The sequence below is a fragment of the Cololabis saira genome, chromosome 6 (genome assembly GCF_033807715.1).
Source record: "Cololabis saira isolate AMF1-May2022 chromosome 6, fColSai1.1, whole genome shotgun sequence".
Taxonomy (NCBI): domain Eukaryota; kingdom Metazoa; phylum Chordata; class Actinopteri; order Beloniformes; family Belonidae; genus Cololabis; species Cololabis saira.
The window spans coordinates 10,654,919-10,678,130 of record NC_084592.1 but is presented as its reverse complement, the minus strand read 5'-3'; the positions used below and the strand labels follow the sequence as shown (position 1 = coordinate 10,678,130).

Here is a 23,212-nt window from a genome sequence, read left to right as displayed (position 1 = left end):
TTCATTATTTAGAATAAAATGTAGTAATTGTGGGTGGATCTAGTACGCCTAATAAAAACTAATATGGGCTTGAATGTAATATTAATTTAAAGGGTACCTATTATGAAAAACACCTTTTCTCTTGCTTTAACATATATAAAGTGGTCTCCCCTCAGCCTGCCAACTCAGAGAAGGAGGAAAGCAACCAAATTCTGCAGTGTCTGTACAGCCGCCCAGATGATCCATCCATTGTGATGTGGCTTATACGAGCCGTTCAGATTCTGCTCCTGTGGGATATTACTACATAGCATGGCTTTAAGAGGTTATTCATTATCTAATCTGGATTTTAAAGAACTGGCAAATATGTGGTAAAAATATTTTCAAAAGTTGCTGCAGGGTTGAAAATAAACTTCTTGTGCTTGTCCTTCAGCCAAAGATAACCACGTCAAGGTTTTGATGAATGCCAGGGTTATTTTTTTTTTACATTCAAAATAACTTTCTTTGGTTAAAAAATTACCTGCTGGTTCTGATTTTCTTTTTTTAATTCACTTATTTCTTGTGCATTTAAGCCAAGGATTGAGTTTTCATCAGTAGATGTGACTTTGTTTTTAATTTTCAAAATGTCAGTTTCAGTATTTCTTAGATGAAAATCACTCAAATTATATCTGTGAAGACTAATTGGATCTGAAGCGTAAAGCCCCCACAAACCCCTAGGACTGGTGTTTCTGCGTGGGGAGCACGTTCCTCGCACGTCCAGCAGATCGGCATTGAGACGAGGAGTCGGGGCAGATTGACGCATCTGCGGTTTACTGGAGAGCTTCAGATATGCACTCCTGTGATGCCGTTTAGTCGGGAAGAGGCTGGCTGCAGAGTAGATGAAACCACAATAATCTTCAGATGCTTCTATAATCTCTTCGTCAAAAAAATGTAGACATGCAATAAATGTGCAAAAGTCAGTTAGTTATATGTGTCAGGCAATGAAAATATGGTCAATGATTGTTAAAACGAGTCACTAACTGGAATAGTATCGTACTTAATTAACATCACAAAACTGTTATGCTAAATAATTTGAACTAGAAGGCGATGGGATGGAGTTTGCACTTGTTTTATAGATTTCACTTGTTTTTAAAGGGAAAAGTCGAGGGTGTAGCTTTTTTAAAATCAGTTCAATAAATATGAAGTTGTGGCAGGAAGGGTCTTTCCATGGGGAGTTTGCCTGTTATCCCAAACATGCCTATGAGGTGAACTTATCCACCACCACCCTGCCGACTCCGTGACCCTGAGCAGGATGACGTGGTGAGGCCGGGTGGGAGGATGAATAGGTCTGTGGCTGGAAGGTCATGCTTTTCAGCTGCGGCGGCTTCGCTGCCGCGGAGCCAAACCAGAGTTTCCAGCCGTGGAGATGCTTTTGGTTTTAGTTGTCAGTATTATTATTATTTTTGTATTATTTTTTTTCCTTGCCCGCCGCGACTCCAGGAGGATAGAGGAGAATGGATTTCAGACTGCGGTATCTAAAACACAGAGAAACAACATTTAGAGAGTCAGCGGTAGCTGCTGCTGCATATTTTCTCCAGACTCCCGGGGACGGCCGTGACTTTGTGGATCGTACACAAAAGGTGCAGATTAAGTGAGGCTTTGGCGTGAATGTGCTCCGGCCACATTTCTCCGTTTAGCGGACTGGAGCTGGAAACCTGGTTATTTCTCTGCCGAGAGACTGGAACACTGGAATGTCCTGATTTTCCCACTGATACCAAACTTCACAATATGAATTATTTAATTCAACACTCACTCCGAGTGTGTAAACTCTTTGTGTTTAATTATGTTAGATTTTTTTATTTGCCATGTCTAAACGTTGACCGTATTCCTCATGGCATGCAGAGGAAGTATTTTTCAATATGGACATTTGCAGCCGGTGCTTGTTTGATCAATGGGATTTTAAAGTCAGTCTGCCGGTCCAACTACTTCTGAATGGTTAGGAAATGACATTACCAGTGTTCATGCTGCCCAGTAGATGAATGTGCCCAACCTGGATGATGACGTGAGAGCGATACGCACTTAATGGCCAGGATTATGGGTCGGGGCTGCGGCAGCAACGATGAGTGCAGACTGCAGAGTGAGGTGGGAAGAGCCACTTCTCAGCTGTAACACAAGAAACCAAAATGTAGAGTTCAAAAACACATCTTTGTCTCAATTCAACCACATCGACCATCAAGTTTAAGTGCTTTTTCCATCTCAGTAACTAGTTATTATTCCATAGAGATGACCCACACCTGCAATTTTTTCCGAGCTTTTAATGACAGTGTCAATATACAATAACTTTTGGTTCCTAAAACCCGCCAGTAGATGGTCCAAATCTCACAAACCTCACAAACCTTCCTGTACCTGGTTTCAAGTCAAACTTATGACACATGAGCCACATGTAACCCACACAACCAGAGGTGGGTAGAGTAGCCAAAAATTGTACTCAAGTAAAAGTACTGTTACTTCAGAATAATATGACACAAGTACAAGTAAAAAGTAGTCATCCAAATAATTACTTGAGTAAAAGTAAAAAAGTACTTGGTGAAAAAACTACTCAAGTACTGAGTAACTGTTGAGTAACGTCTGATTTATTTTTTTAACACAACCATTCAAACAGACAAAAGTACAAAATAATCATCTTCAGGCAAATTTAATTAATACAATCATAAAATTAATTAAAATTAATAAAAAATAGCTTAAATTAAAATAAGCTTAAAGTAAATTCAAGTACTTTAATAAATAATAAAATAAATAAAATAACAGAATAAAAAAAATAATTAAGCACAAGTAGCACAAATATCTAGCCTTTGTACTTTTCTTTTTTAACCAGGCAGAACTAGAACAAACATGAACTCATAGAAACTCTGTGTGTGTTTGAGTCTGTGTAAATGTGACAAAACATGCAAAAACAAACATTTTTCCCAAAAAATCACCCAGTGATGTCATGAGATTGACGTGTACGCGGATAAAAGGGATAAAAGAAAAGTAACAGCTCAACGTAGCCTAATGTAGCGGAGTAAGAGGAACAGTTTCTCCTTCATAAATCTACTCAAGTAAAAGTAAAAAGTATAGTGATTCAAAACTACTCCTAAAAGTACAACATTTCTCAAAACTTACTCAAGTAAATGTAATGGAGTAAATGTAACTCGTTATTATACCCACCTCTGCACACAACCGACCTTAGCCCGGGTTAGGCTCATGGTCTGAGGCAGAACTGTGGCCCACGTCGGGCCCAAATGACCCCTTTTCTTCTTCTTTTTTGTTTTTAATCAACACACGGTAGGGAGCTGCTTTACTTTTCTGTGCTTCTTTGGCTCCCTTTCATTTTCTGTATTTATTTTGTTCTTGTCAACAAGTTAAGCTTAAAACAACTTTGGTACACGGTCAAGTCGCAGTCGGTCGACAGTGGAGTTTCCGGAAATGTAATGTTTAATTCATGAATATTCTTAGAAGTTTAAAAGCATGCTGACCATGCTTGCGGCCTGCCACATTATCTCATGATTTACACATGATTTATACATTTAGGGACTGGCTGAACTTGAGGCATAGCTGAAGTCAGAGGAGTGGAGAGAGGAAGTGGGACATCGAGAAGCCTTAACCAGAAAAATATCCTAATCAAAGACCAGCAGGCCAAAACCAAGGAAGCAGTCTCAGGTCACAAGTTCAACATATTTCTGTGACTTTGCTGTGAAGCTGCCCAGCCAAACCTCATCCCCACTCTGTAATAAAAATGCTGATTCCTCCTGTAGCTGGTGTTCAACTCTTTCTGCTTTCGTCCTGTGTGAAACATGCAGCGGTATGGCAGTTGCATTAACCATCCCGCTGCACATCCAGTGTGCGGTCAGCCAGAGGTTCCTGAACGCAGCTTTCCTTTACTGATGTAAGGGAAGTGAGTCCTGCTGGGAAAAAAATAACAACTTGAGTTCAAATGAACTGAGCTGAGACTGAATAAGCATCCTTTTAGACTTTTTCACACAGAGTCTTCCAGATGTGAGAGCCCTACATGGTGGGATATTGTTGAGATATATATATATATATATATATATATATATATATATATATATATATATGTGTGTGTATACACTTGCTTTATGCACGTGTACCATACCAGAGTGGTCCCTTTTTAATGGCACTATAATCTTCTCTACAATTTAGAGGTAAAAATAATAAAATGTTCAAGGTTAATAGCATGAGTTAATTTAGAAGTCTCTTCCCGATCTCCATTTCTGGAAACCTTTTTATTTGACGAAGTGAACTAATTCAGTCACAGGGGGGGAGTTAATGCAACAATAAAAGCTGTCAGATTACCCAGTGAGGAGCAGATGATATTTAAAGTTGATCTGCCATCCAAATACAACACTACTTTTACGAATTGAAATATCGTCAGAAAACCAAAGGAGACAAAGCAGCCAGAGTCCTATTGAACTGGTCGTCATATAAAAGGTCTTTAATGAGGAGATATGTTTGTGGGTTGCCACTAAATTGGCAGTACATGCTTTTACCAAAGGTAATAAAACAAGGAGAACATAAGTGTGTAAATGAATGTGGGAGCTGTGCTCGTACATCAGCCGTAACGTTGGAACACTTAAAACTTTTAACCCTTGTGATGTCTTTGGGTCAAAATGACCCAATTCTTCTATCCTTCTTTCCTCCTGCTCTCTCCTTCCTTCTCCCTTCCTTCTTTCCTCCCTTCCTTCCTTCTTTTCTCCCTTCCTTCTTTTTTCCCTTCCTTCCTTCTTTCCTCCCTTCCTTCATTCCTTCTTTTTCCATTCCTTCCTTCTTTCCTTCCTTCTTTTCTCCCTTCCTTCCTTCTTTTTCCATTCCTTCCTTCTTCCCTCTCTTCTTTCCTCCCTTCCTTCCTTCTTCCTTTCCTCCCTTCTTTCCTTCCTTCCTTCCTTCTTTTCTCTCTTCTTTCCTTCCTTCCTTCTTTTCTCCCTTCCTTTCTTTCTCCCTTCTTTCCTCCCTTCCTTCCTTCTTTTTTCCCTTCCTTCTTCCTTTCCTCCCTTCTTTCCTTCCTTCCTTCCTTCCTTCTTTTCTCCATTCCTTCCTTCCTTCTTTTCTCTCTTCTTTCCTTCCTTCCTTCTTTCTTTCCTTCCTTTCTCCCTTCTTTTCACCCTTCCTTCCATCCTTATTTTCTCCCTTCCTTCTTTCCTTCTTTTCATTCTTCCTTCCTCCTTTCCTCCCTTCTTCCCTTCCTCCCTCCTTGACCTGAAGACAGCACAAGGGTTAAAATGGACTGAGGGCTAACACGGGAGGCTTTAGAAGTGTGAGGTGATCATAGGGAGAAGGATCTTCAGCCGGCCGTGGGGCGTGGAGGGATGTTACCTCCATACTGAGCACCTTGATACGTTACCCTGACAACAAGAGCTTCACCTTCTCCAGGCTCTGTAGCCAAATCCTCTCCATCATATGTAGTTTTTCTGTCAAAACTCGGTGTACTTCATGTTTTACAGCCTCCAGGCAACGTAGTGATGACTGACCAACACCAACATGCTAGAAATGACAATAATTTGAAAAGCAAGTGCTGAAGGTTGAATTGCTCGGTTATTCTCCTTAGGTTAGTCGGTTAACTCACTAAGGAACCTTAATTGGTGAAAATATAAAAGTTGTCTTTTAAGGTAATGTTTATTAAAATTGAAGGCAGAATAGCAAATCACGCAAAAAGTATTTTCTACCAGGTGGTAGTTACCCCGCGTCCACGTGTATATGCTGGAAGTACGCAGCATCGTTGTCCCTTCTCTTTGAAGAGAGGGTCGACCTCGAGCTCAACTATGCTCAACTATTCATGCTAAGATACAATTGTCAGTTAAACAAATTGTGGCTACACCATGGATGTATTATATTAACTGGATACCAGACCGGAAAATGGCCGCCGTTCATTTCAATGGAATTTTCTCGCCTGGCGCTTACGCCGAAAAATATTTCTGACTTCCGGGTTTACTTCCGCGTTATTGGGCCCATAGAGCATGCGCAGTTGAGTCACCTCCCATGATGCTCTAGGGCCTCCCATCATGCCCCGGGGCAACATCAATGGCACCGACACGGCCGTGACGTCACAACCTGAAAGAGATTTTTCTTTGACTTTTCTGGCCGTTAGAAAACATTTTTGACGGATATAAAGTCCATGACTTAAAAATATAGAATACAAAGATTAGTAATTGCCGGTGATTACAGCTGGAGGTGTCCTGTGAACAGTTTTAGAGGCTTCTCTTTTACTATTGCGGTCTATGGGAAAAAAGCTTTCTGGACCCCATGGGATTTTTTGTTGCAGTACCGCGGCTGGACACTGGAAAAAATCGGCGTGCCTTCTGAGTGCGAGACCGGGGGCCTGGGCTACACAGCTAGTGCTAGTGGGGTAGGACAGTTGCAAAGCATGTGTCCTACTTGCGTAGCAACGGGAGAGAAATTTGATTGGTTATTTATGGTATGATGAAGGTACATGAGATGCCCCAACATTCGACGTTGCCTGTCATTACCATCTACATGCCTCCCGTTTTCCTCTTGTACAAGTTAAAGAGGTTTTAATCAATCAAGGATTCAAAATTTAGGTCAATAGGATAAACTCAAGCTTGTAATGTCCAAGAACAATGAAGCCAAGTATTAGTCAGTTTCAGCACCGCAAAGTTTAAGCAATGTAAGATTGTGGTATTTTTACATTTTATTACAAATAATACAACTACAATTTTATTTTAAACAAAAATCCTATTCCCACGAAGGGTGTTATTAAAAATGGCAACAAGGTGGAGAGGATTGACTTTTTATTATCAAGCTAAGCTCTACTGCGTCTGTAAGTGAGTTAGTCCTCTAAAGCTGCTGGTTACTTTGCAAACATGTCTCTCAAATATTTGAAATGATAAATTGCTCAAATGCTCACTAGCATTCTGAGTTTGTGTGAAGGCTGTGAAGCCGTTAACCGGTGGCTGAAAAAGTCTTTCTTTCGCCACACTTTGTTCTTATCACAGTTAGCCTTCTGGATTTTCAAAATGCTAAACTTTATGTTCATTTACTTGTTTTTCTTTCTATTCTTCCACCAGTTTGAGCTCTGTGTAGTTATGTACTAACCAATAGCGTAATGCTCATTAAAACCCTGGAATACTGGCCGATGTGAGCAGTCCAGCATGCTGGCCAAGTCTTGGTTACCCAGCGCTAGCTATTTGGTCCAGTTTTGGAAACACAGTTAAGACGAATATTCGCTCGACCTACCGAAAACATGTGTTATGACCTGAAATTGTGAAAGCTGTGAAATCATTTGAGTAATCATTTGAGTCATTTGCAACAGCGGCAGCAGCAGTCACAAACATATGTCCAAAACTGAAGGTGTTTCCGTCCAGCTCTTCAAAGTCAGGATCTTCTTTTTTGTTTTGAAAAGAAGTTTTCCGGTACGAGATATGGGGATACAGATGAGAACTAGGAAAGTTGCACTCTTGCAGAGAAAAACACTGTTTAGCTGAAACATAGCGGTACCTTCAGCACAAATTCAGAGTTGTCTCTTGTTTTGCAAAAGGGTGTAATGGAAATCCACCTGGAGGGAAAGGCTCTGTAGCTACATGATTGCGCCTAGAGACAACTTCTGTTGTAATAGACGCTATATAAATAATTGAATTGAATTGAATTGCATGAAGTTAACTTTAGACAATGTAGCTTAGTGCAACATTTGATTTACCCCAGATGTAGATGTCTTAAAGCAGCACAATGTAACTTTTCCACCTTAATATAATATTTCCAGAGTCATTGTGATGGTACATCAACTTACAACAGGTTTAATGAACCTCTGTCATGGTCTGAGGTAGGGCTGGGCGATATGGACCAAAAGTCATATCTCGATATTTTCTAGCTGAATGGCGATACTCGATATATATCGATATTTTTTCTGTGCCATAATTGGGGTTTCCCCCAAAGCATTATAGCATAGCATCTCTGTTAGCTTCATCTTTTTCTGAGGCAAACCCTTAAAAAAACAGTCAGTTTTAATACAAAGCCTCGTGCCAAAAGTCACACAGGTTCCTTTATTAACAGAGGTCTGCACAATATCAAAATGTATAAAACAAATGAAATAAAAATAAACTGCCTGCATATATAGAATAAAAATGCTTATTGAATAAAATAAAACAAATATCCCTTTCCTGCATAACAATTAAATTAAAATACACTGCAATTAATACAATGTAGACAGTAACAGGCAGACTTTTCCACTGAGGTTGACAATTGTGCAAATAAAACATTTGTGCAAATCTCAAATAAAACATTCAAGTCAAGTTTTTTTTTTTTTTAAATCGATATAAACGATATTGTCTCGTGCCATATCGCGTTTGAAAATATATCGATATATATTAAAATCTCGATATATCACCCAGCCCTAGTCTGAGGGGTCTGTATCACCTTCACTGGCACTATGTAACTTTGAGGTGGATGGTAGGAACCCTTCCACACTACTGGTAAAGCACTACCGCTTTTGTCCAAAGGAGCCGCCAAACTCAACAAAAGCTGAAAGTTACATTGTGCTGCCGGTAAAGGTTGTCTCTGGTAAGAAGAAATCCACTGATAAGTGAAAAAAGGGAGTGTCAAAGTTGAACGGAGGTGGCGAAAGACTAGACTCCAGGTTCACTATGATATCTCTAAAGATAGACTTCACAGATATAATCTACAACTGAGGAATTCAAGGGCTAATAATCGTTTTCTGAAATCATCAACAAAAACATCAGTAACAGTCGTGCCTTGTTTACTACGGTGGACCGGTTAACAAACCCTCCTGCGTCAGCAGCATCTCAACTCCACTCTACAAAGGCCTGCAATCAATTTGACAACTTGTTTACTGAGAAAATCCAGAAGAATAGAAAAGCAGTCAGTGCATATATATCAAGTTCAGCAACAGTGCTGTCTCCAATTACAAGCAATTTGGACAAAATGACATAATTGTATCCATTTAACCACAAAAACCTGGAGAATATTATGGATCAGCTGAACTCATCCTCCTGTTGTCTCCATATTTTACCCACAGCTTTCTTCAAGACAGTTTTACCCACCATGGCCTCTGATGTGATTCAAATAGTAAACTTGTCAGGTGTTTTCCCCCAGACCTTGAAGACCTTGAAGGCAGCAGTCATCAACCCACTACTGAAAAAGAACAACCTGGACAAGTTGCTAATGCAAAATTATAGAGCCATCTCAAATGTTCCGTTCATCCGTAAGGTTATTGAAAAAGCTCTGTTTTGACAGTTAAATACTTTCTTAACAACCCCTTTGAAGTCTTCCAGACAGGTTTTGACGTCCACATAAATACAGACTGTGGAAGAACCGCAGTGCTGGTATTATCGGACCTCAGCGCAGCATTTGACCGTGGTTTATTACTACAGCCACTGGAGAATTGGGTGGGACTCTCTGGCACAGCACTTGACTGGTTTGAGTCTCACTGAAAGGCAGTGGTGGACAGTAACGGAGTAAATTTACTTGAGTACTGTACTTAAGTACATATCCAGAGGATTTGTACTTTACTTGAGTATTAGATTTCTTTGGTACTTATTACTCTTACTTGAATACATTTCCAGGACAAATATTTTTACTTTTACTCAAGTAAATTTCTAAGAAGGCTGAAAAGTACTCGTTACTTTCAGGTCTGCTCTTTTTTCTTCTTCCCTAAAATCCTATTGGACACAAGCTGTTTTTGTCAAAGGAGGAGACCTATCACAGTGCACGCTCTCCACTGGGATGTACGTAAAGCGGAAATACGTCAAGCCTCCTCAAAACGATACCGCCAAAGTAGCCTGCGTTTGTCAAGACAGAACCGCAACAAGTCAAGACAACAATGGCTACGCCTGCGTCAGGAGAAGAAAGACAATCCGCTGAGTCGTCTGAGTCTGATAATGAGCCGGACTCGGAGCAGGGACTTCCACAAAATCCTTGGCTGTATCTTAACTCAATGTTTGAGTTCGACCGAGTAAAAAACGAGGGCACAGACAAACCACAGACATTTATTTTCAAATGTTTATTGTGTCTGCCGAAGCAGAACTACCTCTCTGCTTTCAACAACTCAACATCAAATTCTCAGAAACAAGAGTTAAAAGATCCTTAAATTAATTTAGAAAAAATATAGTAATTTACTAATGTGGAAAATAAGAAATTACTCTTACTCTTACTTTTACTTAAAGTAAATTTAAAAGCATTTACTTTTGGATACTTAAGTACCTTTACAAGCAAGTACTTTTCTACTCTTACTCGAGTAATATTTTGACTGAGCTACTTTTACTTGTAACGGAGTACATTTTGACCAGTAGTATTTGTACTCTTACTCAAGTACTGGGGTCGAGTACTCTGTCCACCTCTGCTGAAAGGACAGGGACTTCTTGGTGTTGATAGGTAACTTTACCTCGGAATCAACAAAAATGACAGGCTGCGTCTCCAGCTACTTCATTAAATCGGTCATGTTTAGGACGCGCCGTGGACTCCACAGGGTTACTATCCCCACCATGAAAAGATAGATGAAAGTGAAATTATATCAACCAACCATTCAGAAATGTCCAGTGCAAGCCTTAATTGGCAAACTTCTTCAGTGGGCTCATATTCTTTCGGGTCCGACTCCGGTGTTCTGCTAATCTTTGCTACCTGCCAGAAAATGCTACTTTGTGGTTCTGCGCATGCGCACAGTGGATTTTCAAAGTTTGATTGGCACGTCCATGATTTCTTGCACGATGTAAAATGGATAATATGGGATGTTGAGTATTTGATCCTTCAAAATACACTACCTATGACATGAATTGCATTACACTTTGTGAACATTATACAATAAAGAGAAAAAAAACAATTCCATGGCTTTTGATATTCATTCAGTCATTCGCCTTTATTTAACCAGGCAGGTCATTAAGAACACATTCTTATTTACAATGACGGCCTGGCAAGCGACAAGGACCACTTGAGGGGGAAAAGCAGTGGTTTAGGGAGTAAAACACAGTAAAATTGTAGCTCTACAAAGGTAGAAAACCATTAGGTAGCATTTTTTTGGCAAAGCAGCAGAAATTGTCAGAACACCGGTTCAAATTGAAGGGAAATGCAACAAAACGGCTTGATTTTATGAGCAGCCGATTTTGAGGAGGTAAAAAAGTAACTTTTCATTAAGAGCCTAAAGAATCATTTGACCTTATGGTAAATGGGCATCCGATAACCTGTTTAAAAACATTTTTTTTACAGCTGCCTTTGACCGAATTGTTTAAACCAGTGATTCTTAACCATAGGGCCGCGGCCCACACTTGGGCCGCGAGCGCCATCTAGTGGGCCGCCAAAAAAAATTCAGTTTTGTACGTGTGGGCCGCGAGGGCCGCGGGACTGCATAGCAACTCCCAACCAAATGAGGAGAAGAAGACACTCAGCTAGCTGTACGTGTAATAGTAAGAGAAATGGTGTGTCTTTACAGAGAAAATCCTTCATTTTGCACAGAGTAGGTTTAGATCCGCCAGGATCAGGGATCGATTACTTGGGTCTGCGCCCAGAGCGAGCGAGCGCGGCGTCATCATTTATCCCGGCGCGTCCCCGCGGCCGGGGAGGTCGGCTGAGGCTGCCGCTCGGGCGGTGGGCTCCGTCGTTACTGCTGAAGGATGGTAGATGTAGATGCGTGGGCTGTCGTGTCTGCTGGACTGGACTGTTCGGGCTTTCGAAAAAGCATCAGAAAGTAACTGCTGCAGCGCGACCAGAGAGCTGCGGTGCGGGCTGTGCACGTCGCAGCTGACCAGGCTCGGATGAACCCGACACACTGAGTCCTGACAACTTATTAATGTAAATAACTTAAAGTAAAATCAAACTAAGTTTTGTCCTCGCTGTATTTTTAAATATGCAACCCGGAATGGACAAATTCATCCTGTTCAGTCTTCCCACTGGGACAAAACCAGTGTCTCATACGTTCAGAGACCGTGGCGTTCAAAGTGCGAAAGTGAAACACCACTGAAACAAAACACAAAGTTTTTCATCAAACATATCCACTCAAGTCTGAACTGAAGTCACAGAAAAATAAGCTGAGCATCTTAAAACATCCATGTTTGGGTCCAGATACAGCTGTGAAGCAGCTTTCTCCACAGTGAACATAATTAAAACTAAATATCGTTTCAGGCTCATCAATGAGCACCTCCACATGAGAACCTGAACCTGAACCTTAAATTGTTAAGATGTGTTTATATTAATTTAGTATAAAAATGTGTTGAGACAATTAACAAAGAAAAGGGGAAATTCAAACTGCTGGTAGAGAAATAAAATAAGATAGCATTTGAAAAATAAAATAAAATCTACTTTATTTTTAAGAGAAAAAAATATGTTTAATTCAAGTTAAACATGTTAATTGGCAAATATGTACTTTTTTAATATAACAGTCAGATGCAGATGTTGATACAACTATGAGGCTACTTGAATATATATACACACACACACACATATATATATATATATATATATATATATATATATATATATATATATATATATATATATATATATATATATATATATATATATATATATATATATATATTATGATGTTCTGGACCTTTGCTTGAGTAAATTTTCTCTAAATGGACCTCTTAAAGTTGAATACCCCTGCTATACAGTGTTTATATTTAATGGGCCCCGGGCCACTCTGTACTGAAAAAATTGGGCCCCAAGGTCAGAAAGGTTAAGAACCCCTGGTTTAAACCATTCTGAATTTAAATCCAAACAATGTTCATTTCTACATAATAACTCCAGCGAAAGGCTGCAAAATGTTTCTTAATGCCACTGCCCTGTAACTTATATTATAACAAAGCCATCCCTGAAAATAGCAATCAACCTCTTACATGATAAAACCAGCCAATTCCCTTTAAGACTTTTAAACACCTTTTTAATGGAGGGACAATATGTAAAAATACTGTTGTTAAAGCGTGATAGTATAATTTACTCTAACTCATTTCCCTTCCTTTTCAGGCACTGGCTGCAGTCCAGATTTACTCTTCTTCCTGTGTGCCATGTACGCTCCCATCTGTACCATCGACTTCCAGCACGAGCCCATCAAGCCCTGCAAGGCGGTGTGCGAGCGGGCCAAGGCCGGGTGTGAGCCGGTGATGAAGCGCTACAACCACAGCTGGCCCGACAGCCTGGCCTGCAACGAGCTGCCGCTGTACGACCGGGGCGTCTGCATCTCCCCGGAGGCCATCGTCAAGGCAGAGGGGCCGGGTAAGTCCGTCAGTTGATGTCAGTAGTAGGGATGGGCGGTATGGACTAAAAAATGTATCACAATAATTTCTGGCATTTATCCCGATAACGATAAAAATGGCGATTAAAAAAAAATACCAATTCAACTCCATCTTTTTAACTATAAATCTATCACCACATTCAGTCTTTGGAGGCCCCAAAACACTGCTCTAAAAGAATACTAAATGCTACTAAACTACACCAATTATTACTAGGGGTGGGTATTGGGAAGGACCTCACGATACGATACGCATCACGATACTTGAGCCACGATACGATACACATTGCGATATCCCGATTATGCGATATCCCGATTATTATATTCTACATAGTTCACCGAAAAATTTAAAAATGCATTACACATCTTAAAATCCAAGTTGTATATATGTACATCAGATGATTGTGATGGATCTTAAAATCCGAGTTGCACGTTCATCAGATTATAGTGACAATTCATGGGACAAACTGAGTCAAAACAATGTTTTATTATAACTATACAAGCTAAAGTTACAACATATTTGTATATGTTTTTCATATTATTTACATCGTATGAAATTAACATTAAATTTAGCATGAGGTTGCTTTAATTATGTGGCAAATGATAATAAACACAAGAAAGATGGGTACTAAAACCAAGGACAGACACAGTGATCAGTCAGTATAGATATAAATCCAGGAATAAATAAACCTCTGTCCATTATTTTTCATTTTTTAAGGACAGGCAATTGTGTTATATAAAAAATAAATTATAAAATGAAATAAAACGTGAAATAAAACCTGAGCTCAGTGCAGGGCCCTCCCAGGGTTGGTAGAGAGTGGCAATGCCCAGGACTGTCACTTAGGTAGGAGCACTGGGTGATATAATGGGAAAAAGATCGGGGATAAAAAAAAAAAAAAAAAAAAAAAAAATCGATATTCAAATTTTGAATATCGATATTGAATCGGCTGGAAAAGTATCGCGATATATTGCCATATCGATATTTTTGCCCACCCCTAATTATTACACTACTCTGGTGGAGACCTCAGCAGCAGCTGTTATATATAATAATATATAATGTAAAATATATAATAAATGACTTGTATTGCCATCCTTTGCACTCACTGTTTTTTGCAGACTCTGCATATAATAGATGATGTTTGCTCCTCGTCACTCTTTTTAAATCCAGATAATGGAGCTGGAGCCTCGTTTAACAACGAACTCCTCGCTCTCAGATCCGCCTTCCGCCATGTTTGTTAAGGCTGATTTATGGTTCTGCGTTAAATCGACGCAGAGCCTACGGCGTAGGGTACGTGGCGACAAGCACCGTACGTTGCGTGTCGCCGCGTACCCTACGTGAGAAGACTGTAGGCCTCACTGTCAGTTTGTGCAAGATGGCAGCTATGATCATTATCAGCTGTTTCGTAGCTTCTATTATTACGAGCAAAGGATGCCAAGTTCAGAACAAGGTTTAGCTAACAGCATCATGTTACCACTTGATAACAATGTCAACCCAAAGACCTTAGTTATGGATTACTTAGGCTGCGTCCCAATACTCCCCCTCGCCCTAGTTTTCTTCACTAACCCTAACTTTTGCGCGTTCCCGTGAAGGTAGTGGTGTCCCAATCCCTCTTTTCACCTAGGGGGAGGGGGCATAACGAGGGCTAGGGGCTGAGAATAGCCCCTTCAAATCGAGGGTTTGCAGATGCTCACTTGGCGAGCGAGGGGGTATGAACATTTCCCAGAATGCTTTTCGTCGTCATTTGCGGACTGAATCAAAAAAAAAAACATGGCGGACATTTCTTATTTTTTTGGGAATAAAATCAATATTTTGAGTTAGTTTCTGCATAAAAATGCATTTTGATTACATTTCTCGGCGCAAACCAATATTTTACTTTCATAATATTCACTCAGTGAATGTACATAATCCCTTTTTTGTTCGCTAAGATCGCGCCGGAATATGGTTACGTAACCTACGTAAGCGACGCCGTAGGTTACGTAAGCTACGCCATAGGCTGCGTCTATTTAACGCGGACCCAAACTCCGGAGCCGGCAGACAGATCTCTAAATTTCGGAGCAAATTTCTTAACAGGCGTAGCTACAACTGTTAGATTTCATCTATTAAACCAACATCTTCCTAAATGATTTATTTCAGCCAGCGTAATTCTCAACAGAGCTGCGTCCCAGGAGAGAGTTTCTCTCCCGGGACGACGCAGCAGCTTGACCCGGCGGACACGTCTGTTCTCGGGCTGTGAGCTGAGGCTGCTCCCCGGGGGCGGCGGCTCTTCTCATCTCCCAAAACATCGGGTCAAATTTCTTAACAGGCGTTATTTGAATAAAAAATTATAAATATAAAAAAAAAAAAAAAAAAAAAAAAAACAGGCGTTATTTGGATAACCTTAAGATCCGCAACCTGGGCTCAGCCCAGGTTGCGGATCTTAAGGTTACCTTTATGCCTGAAAAAATATTAAAACTTAATAAAGTGCCATATTAACAGCGCTACAGCTGAAATTAAAACAGCTTTTGGCTCTCAGCTTCCTGATCAGGTTAGGGATGAAAACGAGGGGGAGTAGGAGAAATGGGACAGGCACCTGGGCCAAGTGCCCTAGATCTCAAGTGCCCTAAAATCTCCCCCTTCTTTTTTAGGGGTTAGGGAAGAAAAGAAGTGCGAGTGGAGAAAAGAAGGGGGAGTATTGAGATTGGGCCTTAAAAGTGAACGCAGATGCTGGGATTTACCTCAGAGGGTCCCGTAATGAACTCTTTCACTGAACGAGGAAATGTCCAGTCATACCTGAAACCATAAAAGATTTTGTAAGAAAAAGGTTTCAAATAAAGTTTGTAGGACTTCATACAAGTACTCGGGGAACTGGGGATTACTAACTGACACCTCACATGTCGGTGGTTCAGTAGGAGTTGCAACTTCTTCAGTGGCAGAAGTTTTTCAGGCAACTTGTCTCTTTTATTGTTGGTTTGATAAATGTGCCGAGCCTAGCCGAGCCTTATCAGCGTTTCTAACTCTGTTTCTGTTCCCTCACAAACAGATAACGTGAGTCATTTCCCTTCTGATTTAACTCCCACTGACTTTCTCAAAGAGCTCCTTGATTCGAGCGGCCCACTCGTTTTTACCCTCAATAAAACCCTCACTGTCCTCTGCGTCTCCGAACGGGCCCAGGACAGCAAGTCCTGAAAAAAAAAACCCAACTCATTCCAGCAGGGCTTTGGGATTTTCCCTCGCCGTGATTTGTTGATTTGTTGAGGTTCAGACGGGCTGGGCCGTTTAAGTCTTTCCAGTGACTTTTCTGTGAAACTCTGGTTTGCATGTTGCTCTTCAGAAACTGGTTTCCTGTTGGAAAGAAGGCACCGGGAGTCTGGGTGATCTTCACTTCCAACAAAAGCATCAGATATGCAGCAGTGGAAGGTCATCTTGGCACACTTGGATATTTTTCTTGAGTGTGTGAGAATAAGAGCTGGTCCAGTGGAGCAGCAAAACACTTAAACTCATAATTCAATACTTTACAGATCACACATAAAATCATGACACTCCCTTGACATTGCACAGGTCCTTGTTGTGCTTCCAAAGACGCTTCCACCAGGAAGGGTCTGGACGGAGAAGGAGGGAGGGCGTCCTGGAGTGTCTGCTACTTATCCTTGGGGCTGTTTTTACACAGATGCCATCCCACCAGACTGGTATCTGGGGGGTTTTAAAGTCCAAATGAGCTCATCCAGCTCTTTGTTGTGTGCTTTTTTAGATTTGTGGCAAGTGACTGACAGTCATCTGTCAGGCTAACGTCTATTCCTGTGACCTGTAATCTAATCTACAGTCTTCATTACAGCATGAGCAAGAGATGCAGTGACTTTTCTCCAAAACCTCAAGATCATTTCTCAAGAGCTTTTTTGTTTCCAGTGAGTTTTCTTTATGTTCAGATTGTGACTGCTGCGTCTCTGTGTTTCTAGATCATTACAACCAGGACCCAAGCAGATGTAACCCAGGTGAGGCTTTCTGCTTTCATCTTCCATCCTCCCTAAGCTGGGATCAAGTTCCCAGAAGCAAACAGTCTGTATTAGTGACTTGATTTACAACTTAAATGTACAGGCTTTGCACTTGTAGGACGACTGACCGCCAGTGCTTCAGGAGGGACATAAACATCTGAGTTTTAGTCTCAGACTTCAACAATTACATCAGCCAGTATGGGTCGCATTCAGAGGTGTCAAGTAACGAAGTACAAATACTTCGTTACCTTACTTAAGTAGAAATTTTGGTTATCTATACTTCACTGGAGTAATTATTTTTCAGACAACTTTTTACTTTTACTCCTTACATTTTCACACAATTATCTGTACTTTTTACTCCTTACATTTTAAAAACAGCCTCGTTACTCTATTTCATTTCGGCCTTTAAAAAAAACTATCCAGTTAAATTGCTCCATCCGGATAGAGTGAATTTGGTTGTGGTTGTTTCAGATGTTCTTGTCCAGTTTTGTTCTTACATCCGTTCCCTCAGATTCCTGCAACTAAACTTGGATGTTCATTCCAATAAAGGTTAGGATAAATGATAACATGCCTCTGAAGTTTGACTTTTTGCACCATTACAATACTTATAGGCAACTAGTCATCATATCTCCTGCTCTCTGAAACACATGTTAATGCTCAATAGTACACATATATGCTTCTTTAATATATTTGCATTATACTAAGATGCATTCATTTTCAATGGCTTTTGACCTTAATTACTTTTTCCCCCCTTACATTACCTTTACTTTTATACTTTAATTAGTTTTAAAACCAGTACTTTTATACTTTTACTTGAGTAAAAAACTTGAGTTGATACTTCAACTTCTACAGGAGTATTTTTAAACTCTAGTATCTATACTTCTACCTGAGTAATGAATGTGAATAGTTTTGACACCTCTGTTTGCATTTAAGGACCTGGGATAAACATGTCGAATATTTAATGCACATTCTTTGGAGAACAAGTTAAGAGTAAGACAAAAAAGTGTGGGCTAGGTATGAGTCTAATCATGAGCAGCAGGACTTAGGGACATTTATTTACAGAGAGCCACTATGCCAAAACGTCACAAGCTTTAAAAGGGAAAAAGCAGGATATTATGAGCTGGCCAAGAATGGTGGCCGGCTTGAATCCAACTAAATAACTTCATCAGAGCCTCACAACCTCTTCAGAGAAAAGAGATTAAAGACCAGCTGAAAGTTTACATGACATCTCACGTGGAATAGAAGTCTTGTCGTGAAAATAATGGACGGGGGAAGTATTTGGCAAAAGGGTTTTGGTTAAATGGAGTTTGGCTGAGCCGTCAAGTATTACATGGATTTTACTGTAGTTTATCCAAACTTTAAATTTTAAATGTGCAACAAGGGCAAGTATCTACTTGTTGAACTTTAAATAACATGATTTAGAGGTGATCGTTTCCATTTACTTGGAGGTTTGCTCACTATATTGCTACTGCATGCTGATCACACTTTGTCTTTAAACCAGTTAAACTACAAATTTAATTTCATCTGGGTTTTATCCTCCGCCAGAAGCCAGTCCTGACTTTCCTATGGACTCCAATAACTTTCACTGCCGGGGGCCAAATGGAGGTAAGGAAGTCCGTCTCCACCTCTCTCCCACTCAGGTTCTCCAGAAAAGAGACTTCCACAGCAGAATATTAATGTCGTCCTCAAGACGTGTATGAATCTGACAGCACCATTTCTTTTGATGACAAAATACATATTTTAGTGTGAGCATATTTAAGATTGTTAAAATGTCCCAAATGGAAATGATAAAGGTGTTTCCTGTTTTACTGCGTATGTTATCTTGTCACACAACAGTTTGGCGGACCCAGACACCAGCGAGCCACCACTTGAGATGTTTCTCATCTAACCTGAATACTGATTGGCTCATTTAATCCAAACTACAGTCAGGAGATACCACCTGACTGTAGTTTACATTTGGGTTGTAATTCTAATAAAAGGTTCATCTAATACGTGTGTTTGTGTGCTTGTGTAGATCGCTGCAAATGCAAGACTGTCAAAATGGCTCAGAAGACCTACATAAGGAACAACTACAACTACGGTGAGCCTTCTGAGACAAAGCCTGCAAACTCGGCCCGCTTTTGTCAACATTCACCTTTTGAATTAAAATGTCCTTGATATGGATTGTGTATCAAAGATAAGAGCATCGCTTTGTTCCCATTACATGGTGAAATGAAAGCACTTTTCAGTGCAAGGTAATGTCACAGCAAACTTCACCGGTCTCCAACGACAAATTATCATTAGAGACGCTTTAAGTAAGAAGTTGCTTAACAGTTTAGCAACCGCTTACTTGCACATGTTGCTCTTCCACCATTTTTTATTATTAATAAACCTTTATTTCATCAGGCAAGCAATTAAGAATAAGTTCCTATTTACAAATGCGGCCTGAGGCCAAGGAGCAAAGGCTCTTAAAAGACGTGTTATGGCGAGAATGCTCTCCAATACATGAATGACATTTTGATTTAAGCGTATGTCGCCAGAAAGCAACATGGGTTTACAGGCACGCAACAGAAAACACAAAAAATAGTTCAATACAACCTCACAGTGATATATAGCATCATCGTGGTGTCATGTTGAGCCTTTAAACCAGCGGTGTCGAACTCATTTCACATCTTGGGCCGGACAAGTGGGCCGGAGCATTAAAATTATACCCTACATGCTATATTATAGCATGTATGGAAGTCGCACTCAAAATATCATGTCTTTCCTTTGTTTTGGTGTAAAAAAGCGCAAGAACATTAGGAAAATGTTGAAATTCAATGAACATTCCTTTTACAAAACATTTCATGGAACACCTCATATTTCCTTAGACAAATGTGCAATTTACTTTTATCATTCACATATATGCATTGCAACTGATCCCACTGATTGTGCAAAGGCACAAAACTTTAACAATTAATTGGTATTGAAAAATATAGTAATGCACTTTAAGATTAAATGAGATTTATAAAGAAGCAGATGGCGCATTGATACCTCTGTTGTATTCTACTTTGATCAAAACAGTGTGCCCCCTAGCAGATAATACATGAATTGCATCTTATTAAAAATTTGAATTCCATGTCTTTTATGCATTTTTTCGCTTTTGAATTATCCCGCGGGCCTGATCGAACCTCCTTGGGGGCCGGTTCCGGCCCGCGGGCCGTATGTTTGACACCCCTGCTTTAAACGTTGCGTATTCACACAGCAGTCATTAGCTCCCATTGCAGCCCTGTCATTCCGCCTCAAGGCAATGCAGCCCAGAACAAAATGTCCCTCCGTTGCGCCGCTTGTGCCCTTCACACGGCACAGCGGGGCAGAATAAAGGTGCGACGGGGGCAGAATGAACTGGCTGTGTGAGGTAAGACCTCAGCCGTGGCGGGACTTTGAGAGAGTTGTGCATAATCCGATGCCTGCAGACCTCAACAGACCTAAACAACATTGCAGAGAAGAGCAGACCCAAATGTCTCCTCATCACTATGAGAGGCTGGTGACGTCAGCAGGCAAACAGGACATCAAGTCATTGAGGTGATTCTACAGAACACTGATTCCTGGGATGTAATACGTTTTTCCAAACGGGGCTTTTACATTTTGGCTTAATTGAATTTTCTTCATTTGTGTCACCTTAAGACCTTTTTTTTCATGTCCTGATTCTTAAAAGCTAAAAATTGAAAGCCTGAACTCTGAAAAATACACTCACCAAATACGTCACCAAAATGTTAAGTTTGGAAAATGCAGAAGTCATTTACAGATGGATTTGTTTATTGTGTCTAGGTCAAATTAAACCAAGTCTGCTCTTTAAGGAAAGACACATTTGACTCCAATTAAGTTAAAGCATCACGAGAAGCCCTACGTAATGTATTTAGACTAAATAGAAAAACACAAAAGTCCTTCTAATCAAGCTAATTGTAATACGGTGTTGTATTATTGGCTGAAACTTCTGCATAATTGTGCCGATGAGGATGCTAAGAAAGACAGAAACGGATCCAAGAATCATGAGTCTGAACACACTTTGTACCCTTCGTTGGGCTCTGCTCAAATATGTAATTAAATATCTTTTAAATATTATTGAACTCTTCAGTGGATTCTTTCCCTCTGAGCTGTTTTCCTCCCTCATGTAGAGTTAAATACCATGGCGCACAAGCGATTAGCTTCAGGAGATTGAATCAAAGCAAACTTGACCAGAGCGGGCGTTCCAGATGATCGTAGTGCCCAGGCATGATTTGGCAAATTCCAGACAGATTTCCATGTGGACTTCACTAATGCTTCTGGAAAGCTTTAGATTTCTTCCAGCCATCATTAGAGGAGACCTCACATTCAAAGAATTCAGAAATTATTGAAACGGAGCAGTTTATTGAAATATTACGAGTGCAAAGGTGGTTTTCATTACCGTTGGAACTGTTTTTCTCACTTTGCAGTGGATTTGTCTGCAGACCACAACCTGCCACTCCAGTGTCACCGATCCTGCTGCACTTTCCTTCATCTCTGCAGCCTCTTGTGCTTTTCTTAGTGACGACATGTCGTACATTAGGTTTAAAAGACAAACAAACAGAATTTGCGTGTTTCTGTTTGAGCTTTTATCTACATCAGGGGTCGGCAACCCGCGGCTCCAGAGCCTCATGCGGCTCTTTAGCGCTGCCCTAGTGGCTCCTGGAGCTTTTTCAAAAATGTTTGACCTTTTTTTTCCTTTTTTTTTCTTTTTTTCTTTTTTTTCTATTTTTCTTCTGTTTTTCTTTTTTTTGTCTTTTTTTCTTCCTTTTTCCTTTCCTTTTTAATCTCAACATTTCTACTTTTTTCTCGACATTTCGACTTTTTTCTCGACATTTTGACTTTTTTCTTGACATTTCGACTATTTTCTCGAGATTTCAAATTTTTTCTCAACATTTCAACTCTTTTCTCGACATTTCGACTATTTTCTCGAGATTGTACTTCAACATTAATCTCGACATTTCGACTTTTTTCTCGAAATTTCAAATTTCTTCTCGACATTTCGACTTTTTTCTCGAAATTTTGACTTTTTTCTCGACATTTCAAATTTTTTCTCAACATTTTGACTTTTTTCTCGAAATTTTGACTTTTTTCTTGACATTTCGACTTTTTTCTCAACATTTCAACTTTTTTCTCAACATTTCGCCTTTCGCCATTTGCCTTCATTCTAAGGCTTATACAAGACTTTTCATTTTTTGCGGCTCCAGTAGAGCTGGGTATCATCACTGACCTCCCGATACGATACGATTCCGATACACTAGGTCCCAAGACGATACGATTTACGATACGATTCGATACGATATCGATATTCTGGTTACAATAAGGGAATAACATGATCCTTCCACGCGCCACGTCCGGCCAGAGAAACCCCACCCTGCCTGGTGAAAAGAAGCAGCCTGCGCACTCCTCAAGTAAGGAGGAGACTTGAGCTCAATGCAGGGCCTCCCGGGGTTGGTAGATGGAGCAATGCCCAGGACTGACTTAGGTAGGAGCACTGGGTGATAAAATGGGGGGAAAAATCTGGATTTAAAAAAAAAAATATATATATATTTTTTTTTTTTTTTTTTTTTTTTTAAATCGATACTTGGATTTATGTATCGATAATCGTTCCTACACATGCATATCGATAAAATATCGATATATCGATATTTTTAACCCACCCCTAGGCTCCAGACATATTTGTTTTTCGTGTTTTTGGTCCAATATGGCTCTTTCAACATTTTGGGTTGCCGACCCCTGATCTACATCCACCAAGGCCGTATTCTCTCAGAGGGGGAAAACCCGAGTCTCAGCTGTGAAAGATTTCCAACCATGAGGCTTTTTTGGATGTTCAGATTCTTGGCTTTCTCTGCTGGTTTGTGGTAAATAAAGGGGACATGGGGGATTCCAACCACGGGCCCGGCGACCTGAAATACACACCAGACATCTCAAAGTCTGACAAATTAATAACGCAGGAGAAGCGGAGACGTTTGCAGTCATCACCTGAGCTCAGACAGAGCTTGGCTTCGAAACAGACAAAAAAACGAAACCTCAAAAAGT

The 23,212-nt window shown here is 40.2% G+C and overlaps 1 protein-coding gene across 2 annotated transcripts in view; it reads left to right on the top strand.

Moving 5' to 3' along the window:
• Positions 1–23,212, top strand: part of frzb (frizzled related protein) — a 35,158-nt gene that overhangs the window by 4,064 nt on the left and 7,882 nt on the right. Inside the window, exons 2-5 of one of the 2 annotated variants that reach the window (XM_061723273.1) lie at positions 12,937–13,185; positions 17,135–17,170; positions 18,719–18,775; positions 19,185–19,250. In XM_061723273.1, the coding sequence (XP_061579257.1) occupies positions 12,937–13,185; positions 17,135–17,170; positions 18,719–18,775; positions 19,185–19,250 (408 nt within the window). Of the gene's footprint in view, positions 1–12,936; positions 13,186–17,134; positions 17,171–18,715; positions 18,776–19,184; positions 19,251–23,212 lie in introns of both variants that reach the window. The other variant, XM_061723272.1, reaches the window with a different exon arrangement.